The sequence below is a fragment of the Podarcis liolepis genome (genome assembly GCF_965112155.1).
Source record: "Podarcis liolepis genome assembly, contig: SUPER_9_unloc_1, whole genome shotgun sequence".
NCBI classification, from domain to species: domain Eukaryota; kingdom Metazoa; phylum Chordata; class Lepidosauria; order Squamata; family Lacertidae; genus Podarcis; species Podarcis liolepis.
Genome location: NW_028148963.1, coordinates 1,310,219 through 1,324,014, shown reverse-complemented (window position 1 = coordinate 1,324,014; position 13,796 = coordinate 1,310,219). Strand labels below are relative to the sequence as shown.

Sequence of the window (13,796 nt, the reverse complement as noted above, 5' to 3'; positions counted from 1 at the left end):
GTGAACTGGTAATCAGATGGAAGAGAGAAGTTTGCATTTTGAGTCCTGGCCAGTTATGAGTAGAAGAAGAAATGGCTGCAGAGGGCAAGATTCCTCCCTCTATTCCAAAATAACGCTTTATTCCTAACTGCCAGTTGCCCCGGGACTGCAGAATCGGAAAGGAAGTGTATGCCGGGCACATCTCTTGACAAGAGGGTTGTTTTTTTAAAAATGAACACCAACACAATATTGTTGCAATCTTGTAAGCCACTTTAGGGACCATACAATCGAAAGGCAAGGCAACTCATCAAAATACATGCATAAACAAGGACTGGAAGAAGGGTTTGGCAACTCAAGATATTCCACAAAGCAGTCCAGCTACACCAGGTTCGCTTTGGCTTGATGTTCAAGCTACTGTACATTGAAATATTCCAGAGAGCAAATCCCGTGAAATGAAGAATATTCAGCTTGTCTTCAAAAATGACGCAGGAAAGACAGACGTGAGATTTTACTAAAGCAGCTTTAATATAATCTGTTTTCTGCCAGCAACTTCTTACTCACTGACGTCTTTATTTGAATTTTGTATTCTCAAAATATGTAATATGTCTGTGCATACAGCAGGAGCGAAGAAATAAATTCTGCCACATCAAACCGCTATCCCTGTCAGGAGGATCTTATACCGGGAATTATCTACCAGTAAATTATCTTGATCTAAAACGCCACCATCAATGGTTTCCAAATGAAATATTGCATAGGTTGTAATCTTGCTACCTGTAATGGTTCTAGGAGTTGCTCGTGCGTAAGCCGGTGCAAACACCTGGCTGGATTGCCTGAGTGAACCTTTTCTGTCCGGACAGCCACTCACCCGTGGCTGTCTCAATCGCTGGCAGAATCTGTCAGTGGGCGTTTCTTAAACTTCTTCCAGCAAAGAAGCTCTTTGACGCCTAGTCTCCTCCTACTCTCTCTGCGCGGAAGCCTTCTGCGCAAGGAGGGCATAGGCAGCGGAGGACCTCTACTCTCCCCGCTGGTCCCCGGCAAGGAGTCATGGGACCGCCTCGCCGCTTCCCCCATCTGCCCCCCTTCTCCACTGGTGCTACACTGATTCTCTTCCCCAGAAGATGGGCTACCCCTCCCAATCCTGGGACGCTCTCTGGGATCCCTCTGGAGCTCTCTCTCTCCCTCCGGCACTGATGGCAGTTCCCTGACACTACCTCTTATTTGTTAAAAGATACTGCTATTTGCATAGGCCTTAAGTTACACTTAAGAGTTACACTCTTGTCTATACTGACTTCCATTGATTTCAGGAAGTCTACTCTGAGCATGACATAATTGCTTGTGCCCATTTCTTCACATAGGTCACATAATATAAAACACCCATAAAGGTCAGTCCTAGCACTTCAGAGCTCGCGTGAGTCTCTAGGAAGTTGCTATGGTGAGGAAGACCCAAACGCTCAACACTCACACAAACCTTGTGTGGTTTGGGGACTGTAACCATTAAACAGGTGCTAAACAAGCCTATTTTGCTGGGAAACATGTCTTTCTAAATAAGCTGACAAACTTTGTGACTATTTCATTTCCTTCATTCCTGTTTACTCTCTCATCATAGTTTCTATTCTTCCCCAAAATTCTGGAGCTCCACTTGGTATTTAGCAACAGATTCTAGGCACTGCTGAACTCATTTTATAGGAAGTAACGTTTTCGATCTTGTCCACACAACTCGTTTTAGAGAGCATAGAATCTTAAGAGTTGGAAGGGACCCAAGGGCCATCTAGTCCAACCCCCTGTGATGCAGGAATCTCAGCTAAAGCATCTATGACAGATAGCCACCCAACCTCTGCTTAAATATCTCCCAAGGAAGGGGAGTCCACAACCTCCCAAGGGAGCTCAGATCAGAATGATGTTTTGTTATTGACGAAGTCTAAGAATACTTTGGTTAAATGAACACTAGTGACTCAGAAGTAAATACCAATGGGTTCAATAGGGCTTTACTTCCAGGAGGAATGGTATAGGATTGTAGCTTCGTTATATAGGATCACAGCTTTCTCCCCGTAAGTACAGACTGATGACTTACCTTGGGGCTGGCTTGGTCTCCAAGGCTTGGACTGATGGATAGCACACTCTGACACAGCCAGGATTCTGATCCAAACTTGTCGATTTTGTAATCTGAGGTGGATTTCTCTTCGGCCTCAAGTCACCACTCAGAAAGCTTTTTGCATAGGAAGCTAAATTCGGAACGCTGACAATGCGGCTGGGAGCTTCATTCATTTTCTTCTTCTGCTTTATGAGGAGAACAGAATTGCGTATCTCATTATTATTAATATTTAATAACATGAATTAATATACCGCACTGTACCCAGAGGTCTCAGGGCAGTTCGCAGAATAAAAAATATATATAAAACCACAAGCAAAATAAAAACAACAACCCAATAACACCCCCCCCCCCGCAAAAATCCCCACATTTTAAAAGAGCACAGGATGTCAATCAAGTCAACCAAAGGCCTGGTTAAAAAAGAATGTTTCTGCCTGCACCTAAAGTGTATAATGAAGGCGCCAGGCAAACTTCCCTGGGGAGGGCATTCCACAGGTGGGGAGCCACTGCAGAAAAGTCCCTGTTTTGCCACCCTCCGGACCTCTCGAGGAGGAGGCACACGAAGGAGGGCCTCAGAAGATGATCTCAGCGTCTGGGTAGGGTCATATGGAAAATGGTGGTCCTTGAGGTATTGCGGTCCTGAGCTGTTTAAGGCTTTATAGGTCAAAACCAGCACTTTGAATTGGGCCTGGAAACTAATTGGTAGACAGTGCAGTTGGACCAGGACTGGTGTAATATGCCCAAACCGTCTTGCTCTGGTGAGCAACCTGGCTGCTGAATTCTGCACTAGCTAAAGTTTCTGAACTGTCTTCAGAGGCAGCCCTTGTTTCCTTGTACCTTATGCTTTCTTGTCATTGAATATTATTAAAATAGGTTGTAGTCTCTCCCCAAACCCAACTTCTCTGCTCAGAATGTAATAACGTTCAAGCACATACGTTCTTCAGCAATATTTACAACAGCCCAAGAAAGTAGGTCAGTTTTATCATTCCCCATACAGCAGATGTGAGATTAAGGCTGGGAAACTTGCCAAAGACTACCTCATGAGTTCATGGCTGAGGGAAGATTGGACTTGGGGACTTCCCAGCTGACAGTATTTATTGGTTTCACCGGTATGGAGACAGAGGCCTGACATTGTAAAATAAACTTACTACTACTTATCAAACCTTTATTAGGCATTGTGCAAATAAAACCATAAAAGAGGAAATAACATATAAAAGCTTTGAAATATATATAAAAGGCAGCAGTTGGCTACATACATATATATATATATACATATAAAATCAGTGGTTTTCGTTGTTAACCTGCTCCTTGGAGGACTGCTACCAAAAACTCGGCTACCCCCGCCGTTACCCTTTGGTCGACGTCGGATAGGCAGAATCCCACACATTCACCTTGCTGGGGTTCCAGACCACCCAAAAGAGGGGACAGCACGCGTTGACGTGGGATACTGTACAATGGGCAATGAAAGAGAATATGCTCTACAGTGTCCGGGACATTCATAGAACATCTGCAGAATCTCTTGTTTCTAGGAATGTTTTGATATCTTCCCCTGACAAATGCTGAGGGAAAAACATTCAAACGGGCCAGCATAAAAGCCCTACGTTGGGCTGGGATTATTAATTTAGTGACGTAATTGGCTCTGCTATCTAAGATATTTAAATCATAGAATATGGGGGAGCAAATTTTGTTTACAGCTGCCATAATATTTTGTCTCTCGACATCCTTTAGTCTAGTTTGGATATTATGGAAAATGTATTGCTCATTAGAGGGGCTCCAGCTCGATGCCTAAAGATTCAATCTTTTTTTCGAGGTACTGATACCATCTTGATTTATAGGAGTCTTTGAGCAAATCAGCGAGCAGACTTAATGGAGGGCAGCGAAAATGGCAGCGTAACCAGTACTTTATTGAGGTGGACCATGCCCAATATTCCATTGTGTGTATGCCTATTTCTGCACACATTGTTTCATATTTGATCACAGCTGGGAGTCCAAGAATACGTCTCAGAAAGCTGGAGTGAATCTTTTTTAAATCACTGTTATATGCTTGGACCCATAGCGGGATTCCATAGAATATCTGGGATTGCACTTTTGTTTGAAATATCTGATTGGCCGCAGGAATAAATTGATTACCTTTCTGATAATAAAAACGGGCAACTGCTGATGAGGTACACTTTGCCTGTTTTATGGCATTTGTGCGATGATTTGCCCACCCTAAATTGCTCTGGAATAAGATTCCCAGATACCTATAGATTTTCACTTGTTGGATTTCTTGCCCTCTTATTTTCCATTTCTCTAATTTCCAACCATTCGAGAAGACCAAAATTTTTGTCTTCTCATAATTTATAGAGAGTTTGTTACATTCGCAGTAAAGGATCAGAGAAGATATAAGACGTTTCAGACCCAAGCTCGTTAATGATAGTAGGACAGCATCGTCTGCGTATAATAAGAGAGGAACTGGTTTCTGATTAAGTTTAGGGGCATGTGATTCTATTTTTTGGAGGTGATCTGGCAAGTCTGATAAAAATAAATTAAATAGAAAGGGAGCGAGAATACACCCTTGTTTTACCCCTTTCGAGTTTGGGATGTCTGATGAAAGGTGACCTTTGGTGTTAAGTTTGACTTGACAGGTATTGGAAGAGTATAGATTTTGTATTAGAATCAATAAGCGCTGATCAATTTTTAATTCTGCGAGTTTCCTCCACAGCTTTGGGCGGTCAATTGAGTCGAATGCACCACGAAAGTCTACAAAAGCAGCATATATCTTAGATTGCCTTTGGGATCTATATTTTTCAACCAAATGCATAAGTATAAGGCAGTGGTCTAATGTAGAGCAACCTTTGGAGAAACCTATTTGTTCTTTCCCTGGTAAATTTAGATTTTTCATCCAGGTAAGAAGTTTAGATAAAAGGTGCTTAGCGTAGATTTTCCCTATCACTGATAATAGGCTTATCGGTCTGTAATTCCTTGGTTCTTTTGGGTCGCCATTTTTAAAGATTGGGATAATTATTGATCTTAACCATATCTCAGGTATGATCCCATATTTATCTATGAGAGTAAACAATTGAGCTAAGGGTTCTGCCCACCAATCTATATAGGTCTTGAATAATTCTATTGGTAGACCGTCTGGCCCAGGCGATTTCCCCGATTTGAAATTTTTAACTATCTCTCTAATTTCCTCTTCTTCTACCCTTGGCCACTCCTGGAGTTTATTGATTTTATTTTTAGTGGTCTCATTTCCTTTGAGTTCACTGTGTAGATTGTTAAATACAGATGTGAAGTATTGGGACCATTTGGATTCTGCAATTGGTGGTAGAGTTAGTTGGTTTTCGGCTTTCAATCCTCCGTACACCAGGTTCCAGAACGCTTTGTTGTTTTTACTCTGAATTGAGTCGAGTAATTGTAGCCATTTTTGGGTTGCATATTTCTGTTTCTTTTCGGCCAGAATGTAATGGTATTGTCTTTTTTCATCAAGATAAGAGGGCTCTAGTTTAGCGCGATTATTTTTAAATGTTTGGCGCAGCTTTCTTTTTAGCTGGAAACATTCATCATCAAACCAAGGGCTAGCGCTATGTTTAAGTACCCAAACTTTAGGTGGAGTACTAAGCTCTACGAACATTTGGAAGATTTCATTATAAATTTTCGGAATATCACTGTAGGGATTAGTGGTCTTTAAGTTGGATAATACTTGTTTTCTCAGGTTGGCTGTAAGTTTTTGCCCCACTGCTGCACTCATTTCCTGGGACCATTTTAATTGGGTCATTTGTTTGTATTGAGAAGGTTCTATGATATTGTACTTGGTTATTTTGGTTTCGTCCTTTAAGTTAATAGACAACAATAATGGCTGATGGTCGCTTTCAGTACGCGTTCCAATTTTGAGGTCCATGATTGAATTTATAATATTATAAGGGACAAGAATATAGTCGATGACACTGCATCCTCGGGGGGAGAAGTATGTAAACTCCCCGCTTCTATCGCCTTTTGTTGAACCGTTCACAATCTGCAAATTAAAGTTGTTACATAATTCAAGTAGGCGTAAGCCTTCGTTGTTTACAACCCTATCTCTGGAGAATCGTCCTATTTTCAGGGCATGTGCGATATCATTATCAGTATTCCAATTTAGTTTGCTACATAGTTGTTCATTGTTGGTTCCCACTCTGGCATTAAAATCACCTGCTATTATCAGTGAGGCATTTGGGTATTTATCGGTCAAATTTTCTATATAAAAGGTTAGTTGTGACCAATTTTCACTGCTGCTGTTGTTTTTGGTTGGGGGGATATAGACATTTACAAGTAGCAAAGTATCGTCTTTTTGGGTTAAAAGTAGAGCTTGTGCAAGTGGTAAGCATTTTTCTAGCTGCTTGATTTCAAACCCTAAGTTGTCTTTGATCATGCAACAGAACCCTGCTTTCGGCCGGCCCTTCGTGTTTGTTTTCACTGCGGGTTTCGTATAGGAGGTGAATCCATTGATTTTAATATCTCTAGTTGACCATGTTTCTTGTAGAAGTATTAATTCAAAATCTTTAAGGAAGTTCATTAGGTCTGGGTCTCCGTCTTTGTTTCCCCACCCTGCAATATTCCAGGACAGCAAGCGTAGGATCCGTTTTTGAGTTGATGGCTGGTTGACAGCATTTAGTCATTCTAGTTCTGTTATTGAGTCCAGCGAGGGATTTTGTCTTGTGCAGATACAGCCATTTGTCGCTGCTTTCGGCGGGGAACATAATGGTGGGTCTTTTAGATTCTTTTTTAAAGTGCGGGAAATTAAGATTTCCTCCCTTTCTTGGTTTTCTTCCTTAACTATTCCTTGTTCCTGAGAAATTTCTGTGGTTGGTAGACTGTTGTGGACAGTAGGACTGTTTTCAGTCTCTACTTCCATTTCTTTGGCCTCATTTGATGTTGGGCTCAGTGAATCAGGTCTGTTGGAGGTCATCTTTTGTTCGGCAATGTTAGAGTCCTTTGTAGTACTTAAATAAGGGGTACCTATTTCGTTTAGAGCTAGTATTTGATATCTCAGCCAGGAATTTGTGGTCTCATTGCTGGAGTTTTTCCTTGCCATTTCATATTCTAAAGGAGGCTGGATTTGAAGGTCTGCATCTATACATTTGAAAGTTCCATTGGTGGCTTTCTTTTTGACTATGCATTTAGGGGAGAGGGCTGGTAAGTGTAAAGTTTGATTGTGTATTGTTTCTACTGCATTTTGTTGCCCTTGTTGGTGAATTTCGGTCAATCTGGCCTGTAGTTTCGTCAATTTACTGAGTATGTTTATTTGTTCTTTGTCTGGTAGCTTGGTAAAGTTACTCAGCAGATCTACTTCTTCTGGGACTGTCCAGTCTATTGTATCAAGGGCGAGGCTGTTATTTGATGCTACAGTCGCTTGGTTTGAGAGCTTGGATTTTTCTTGTGTGATTTCCCGGGTAGCTGGCTGCGGTTTCTCCCATCTACTGGGTTCTTCCACGGGAGTAGGGCAGATGTCGGCTTCTGGTAGAATGGCCTTATTCATCTTGTTCTGTCTTTTAGATGCAATCAATGGTCTGAGTGATATATCTTCAAAGTGTCGACGCGGAATAATTCCTTTCTGGGCTAAATAAGCCTTTACCCTTAGGATTTTGGTTGGAATTCTATGACTACCAAATTTTAGTAGTACTTTTTTGGAATGTCCATCGTTAGTGAGCCTCTTGACTGCTTTTAGGTCGATGCTTCCACCCTCAAGGCCTAGGAGCAGATTTAGATGGTGTCTGGCCCAGAAGGATGACTCCCAGTAAGGTAGGGGCCCTCTATATGGAAAAATGTGGAGAACAATCTCACATGGCCTCAGTATCAGGTTGACTGAGTGAGGGGGGCTTCCTCTGGTTTTTGGTTGGTTTAGAGGTATAAATTTGTATTTGTTCTGTTTGTCTCCAGGGCTTATTAAGGATGGCAAAAAGGGAGTGAGTTGCCTCCTTTCATCTGGGTTATCCAGCTTCTTGGAGATGTTTTGTAATTGCTCAAAGATTTTTTGAACTGTTTGAGCAGTCATTAGGCAGCATTCCTCCAGCAGCTCCACCTTTCTATCAATTAGCACTTGTGCCTCGATTATGGGAGTAGTAGCCTTGTCCTCATTTATTCCTAGGGATATCTCTTCAACTGTCTTTCCATGTAAAGAGTTGAGGAAGGTTTTGGGAGGAGATATGTGCTGTTTTTGAGGTAGCAGGTAATTATCTAGATTACTCTGTTTGAAACCGGAGGGCTCTGCGTCAGTTTCTGTATCAGAACATCTGAGTCTTTTGGCTCTTCTCATTGCTAGATTCTTCTTAAATCAATGAGATCAGACTTCTAAACGGAGTGATAGAGTGTTAAAGTTCTCAGGTCGCAATCTCATTCAGTTCTCATTCAGTCCTGGCTGGGCTGCTGCGAGGAGTTTAAAACTGGGTCCAATTAGAGCACTCCTTTGAAGTATCCCCCCCCCCTTCTTCTCAGTTTGTTAAAACAACTGAGATGTTTGGGGGTCCACGAAGTTAGAGGTGGTGGGAGAAATTTGTGGTTTTATAAATTTATAGTTTTTAGGGTTAAAAGCCCATTAGAGGTCCTTAAAGATCCTTGGGATAAGTTTGTCACGAGGAGTCAACGAGAAACTGGGAGGGAGTGCCTTAATGCCCGGGAGGGAATGTCTGAGAGCCTTCGTTAAAACTTCATTAACTTCACTAAGTCCCGGCACCGAGGAGGATAAGATAAGATGTTCAAAAGCCCAGCGAAGTAGCGAAAGGAAATAAAATCCAAAAGAAGGAGGAGAGCCGGCAACAAAGGCATTTAGTTAAAAAATTCTTTGAGCTCCGATAAGAGCGTCTTACCTCGGCGCCATCTTGGGGAAGTGTGTCTGAATTCAAATTAAAGGCCAGGCAGAATAGCTCTCCGTAAAATAAACTTAATGAGTTGCATGCAAAGTTAACTTAGGTCCATTAATGTCAGTGGCTCTACTCAGAGTAAAACTTCATTTGCTAACAACCCACAATGTGTATAATTCTTTATTGCCTGGCATTAGGCATATACCATAGCAAAATATGGCTATGAATCCATAACTATTGGGTTGCACCCAATCTAATCACTCTGTGAAAGGAAAGAGATATATGCTCAGAAAACAGGCAGTTGGCTGCAGCTCTCTGCAATTAATATCCAATGCTGCTCAAACTCATTGTCTGTTGATTTCAAGGGAAAGTATCACCCATGGCCTTTAATATTATCTAGGTATTTAATCATTTAATAGACTTTTGTTTGTATTACCTTTGCAATAGGAGTCAAACATGTAGTGGGGTTTGTGTTAAAAGAAAAGGACCGGTTGCGGCATGGTTCTGTACTGGGCAAAAGTGAATGTTGAAGTTTGCTTCCGTCCTGTCAAGGAAAAAACACGTGCTGGTTATATAGATCATCAGCTTGAATATTATTTTAGAGCGCTTAAATCAAAACCCCTGATGAAGTCTGAACCAAAAAATAAACACAGTCTGAAAGGATTAATCGTGTCCTCCCTTAAAGAGGGCACGTGTTGCAGTGAGACCTGGCAACCTAACCCTGTGTTGTGGGTGGGTATGTTTGGATAGCCACAACATTCGGTTGGTAGGTCCCTTGATGCAGGGTTCAATCAGGCCAATGGGATGCAGGCTAAACGGATCAAGGCACCTATTTATGCCCATGCACGTGACCCAGAGCTTCCTCTTTTGGTGCATGCATCGGAACAACCGCCCACCTCTCCCTATATTAAGGGCTGTGCGCTTGACCTTGCTATGCCGTCGTGTGTCGTCTATCGTTGGGACAGGGGCACAGCAGGAATTTTCCCCACTTGGCTGATTGGCTGGTGCCATTTGGGTTTCGCCTGCCGCGTAGCAAATCGTCACAACTTGTAAGGTTGCGGATAGGCTGGTTCAGGTGATAGGGATGGGAGAACGCTCTCACCATCCCGATGTGAAGGGTATTCCGTTAAAGGAATCCAGGGACTTGATGGTTTGGTCAACCCCTAAGAGGGGGTTGTGCCCGTGCCTGAGTCCAGGGGGACATTTGGGTGGCGGAGTTACCCCTTTCCCGGCTTTCCGCTTATCCAGGTGTTCACCCTTGGCTGACCTATGCTGGAACCCTGGGTCAGCGCTACCTGCAATGGTGCAGGGAGCTAGTCAAACCAGAGCCTATGCAGCCAGTCACTTTCTGTAATCAATAAAGTTGTGGCCTAAATTCTGCCAAAAACCAAACCAAAAATTTGAGTCAAGTGTGAATTTATTCAGGTGGGAGGTTTCTGGGTCTGAACACGCAATCCTGAATGAGAGTGGGGCCTGTTGCACAGGGGTTAACAGAGGAGATCTATGCTCTCACGTGACCCTCGCCCGCTAGCGCAGAGCACGAGGTGGTGTGCGTGCGGAGGGGGGAGGGGGGTAGAGGGGGGGGAAACAGAGGAGATCTATTCCTTCTTTCCTTCCCCCACTTTTCCATCATTCCTTTGGGCAAGAGTAACTTCTGGAGTGAAGAAGGAGGCAACTGGGTGGATGGGTATACAGGAAGTGTACACTGTATGAGTGGGATGGTGCAAAATGGGACCAGCTGAGCCCTTTGTCAATTCTTCCTATAGGAGGATGGCTCATGCCTGAAATTAATATAATTAAGTTGGGGGTGGAAGGCAGAAATAGTGTTATTCTGAAACTGGAAAATCTTTCCCAAATCTTTCAACTTGATCGTTATGGAATAGCATCGTGCTGAAGTTTGAAGTTGTTTGGGGTTGTGGCCCAGCCAAAGGTCAATGTTCAAATGCCCTTGATTTCAATGTGAAAGATTTAAGCAACTGCTTCAATGCTTCCACTGAAATCAAGGGGTCTTGAAAAATGCTTCCTATTGTCCTTCCAATGGCCAGGATCCGCATGAAATTCTGAAGACGTAAAAAACCTGGGAGAATATGAAATAAGCAGCTCGTTTGAGTTTTAACACCTGTGGGGATTCCTCCCTCTCACTTCTCCTAATAACTCTAAAAAATTAAGATTGTTGTGTTGTTTGCAAGCAGGGCATGCAAAGTAATGTAAAGTTGTTATGTAAAGGAAGTGAATAAAACATATCCAAATTGTTAAGTTGTGGGTGAACATATCAGACGACACAGCGATTCTTCAAACAGCTCTTGTTTATTCACAGGCCAGAATAGAACTGAACTGAAGGGTTCAGCCAGCCTGCTTATATAGAGCTCCAGTACAACGTAACTGTAACAATTTTCTAAAACTATCCAATCACTGAACGTCACTTTTGATCCCTTATTTGCATAAATATCTACAGTATCCCCCTGCTGGCCCAGGGTGAGAAATTCAGTACATAACACAAAGCAATACCTTTCATCACAACCTTTTGGAAAATAGCTGCTTTATAGCATGTAGTGTGAGTATTTTCTGGATAAAATCTTACCATTAATTCCTTGATCATCTCTTCTTTTTCATGTAATTTATCCCGCAGGCAGCCTATAAGATGTAGGTCTTCCAGCCTAGGCTCCCTCTTTCGCTCCCTCTCTTCTAATTCTTTAAGTCTGTGTCAATTACAGGATGAAAAGCACTTGAGGAAGATCGCAGAACGCAAACACAAAGTTACATATTATCAAAAATCACCATATATTAACATCACTAGTCCAACACATATTGCACACTTATGCACTTAGAGCCACATACTGGTTTTCCAAGGAGATAATCTTCGCATGAAGTAGGCCTTGTGAACTACTGAAATCAGACATCATGCTTTGGACCTCCTTGCGGTGTTCTTGTTCCAAGACGTCAATTTCCCTTTTATGTTTGATTTTAAGGTCCTCTTCCAATAACCTTAAATGGGGATATCAAAATGTATAATAAAAATAAATATCGAGGACACAATTGTTCAACATGCTGTAGTGGCTTGAAAATGAAATATGAAACATTCCATGGTTCAATTGAGATTTCATGAAGTATGATTGACATTTCATTACACAGCTAAACTATGCAATGAAATGTTCAGGCAGCAGCACATTGTGTGTGGGGGGAAAAGGCTCTTCATTTGGAGAAGGGGAACTGAGCATTAGCTCAGCAATGCTTCTCTACTGCTGCAGTCACACTGGCTGTGGGTGATCTACACAAAGAAAATTGCCAAGACGGAGTGAAACTTTGAAAACTAGAGTGTTGTGAAGGAAAGCAGAAACACATTTGCTTCGTTCTTCCTGTTCTTCCACATCTCACTTCACATCACGTTTGAATATAGGTTTGGGGTGGCTCATGGGAAGTGATTCATAAAATAAACAATAGGTCTCGTTTCAAATGTATAACAATAATAATAATAATAATAATAATAATAATAATAATAATAATAATAATAATATTACTTAGACCCCACCCATCTGGCTGGGTTTCCCCAGCCACCCTGGGCAGCTTCCAACAGGAGATTAAAAATACATTAAAACATCAGTTATTAACCCCCCCCCCACGATACTTCCCTCAGCTCCTCTCTCTGATTTCTCAGCACATATTATTCTCTGCATGTTATAAAATTAGACATATCCTTATATTATCTATCTATCATGTTATTAACCAATAAATTTGTGTATGTTTATTCAAACAATGCCAAGGAGTCCAGTTCATTTTGTTGTCTTTTTAGGTAATTTGTAAAAAGCTCCCATTCTTCCTGAAAGTCACAGTTGTCCTTGTCCCACAGTTTGTATATTCCCTCTGCACTGCTATCACATCTGAATTGCATCAAGAGTGAATATAAACATTGGCCTCTATTGATCCCATCAACATTTCCAGATGTTTGATACAAAGGGAGACCCAAAAAACCTGTTTGATATACACCAGCAATGAGTGTCCGGATGGCTGACTGGGAGCAGGTGCCAGGACCACATAACACTAAAAGATCTACATTAGCTCCCAGTACATTTCCAAGCACAATGTGTTGGTGCCAACCTTGAAAGCCCTCAATGGCTTTGGGCCTGTATACCTCAAGGAGCGTCTCCGCCCTCATCGTTCTGCCCGGACACAGAGGTCCATCTCCGAGGGCCTTCTGGTGGTTCCCTCCCTGCGAGAAGCGAGGTTACAGGGAACCAGGCAGAGGGCCTTCTCGGTAGTGGCACCCGCACTGTGGAACGCCCTCCCATCAGATGTCAAGGAGATGACCAGTAGAATGTTGGATACCTGGTGGGCAGGGCTTGTGTGTTCTGCTCTGGAATAAGCCCATCCCCTTCAGTTAAGAAGGACCAATTGCCATTTCTTTTCTTGCCTCAGACTTGCCTCACGTTGTTGTATTTTGTTTCTCCTATTATGTTATTTCGTTACAGTCTTCTTTATCATTAAAGATTGGTTTACATTTACATGAACCACTTATTTTTCTCAAAGAAAAAAAACCTCTGCTGAGGAAAGGTGTGGAATATCCTAAACTTGTGTGAGTCAGGGGATAGACCCAGTTTGCCAGGAGGACTGACTTTGTTAACTTAGTGGAAAAGTAAGAAATCAAGGTAACAATCTTTTTATAAAAGAATGGAAATGGTTTATGGAATATTTACAAATAAATTGTAAACGGATAAGAACATTGGCAGGATTACTGTAATAACCTGCAGTTTTATAAGAGTATATATTTGAAGTAGATGAATAAATGAGCAAATTAAGTTAATTTGGATATGCAGAAAATATTAAAAATAAATTTAAGGAACCGCAGAAAAAGGGGGAAGGAAGGCAATGTTTGAAATGTTTAAATGATTGTAATATTATTGAAATGTATAAAA

General features: G+C 41.9%; 1 protein-coding gene across 3 annotated transcripts in view; it reads right to left on the bottom strand.

Moving 5' to 3' along the window:
- LOC310686770 (protein FAM184B-like) overlaps positions 1 to 13,796 on the bottom strand; it is an 82,924-nt gene that overhangs the window by 1,555 nt on the left and 67,573 nt on the right. For 2 of the 3 annotated variants that reach the window (XM_083520515.1, XM_083520517.1), the window contains 4 exons: positions 11,725 to 11,871; positions 11,468 to 11,585; positions 9,323 to 9,430; positions 2,051 to 2,256 (listed from right to left, as the gene is read on the bottom strand). In XM_083520515.1, coding sequence (XP_083376641.1) covers positions 2,051 to 2,256; positions 9,323 to 9,430; positions 11,468 to 11,585; positions 11,725 to 11,871 — 579 coding nt within the window. The remainder of the gene's footprint in view (positions 1 to 2,050; positions 2,257 to 9,322; positions 9,431 to 11,467; positions 11,586 to 11,724; positions 11,872 to 13,796) is intronic. The other variant, XM_083520516.1, reaches the window with a different exon arrangement.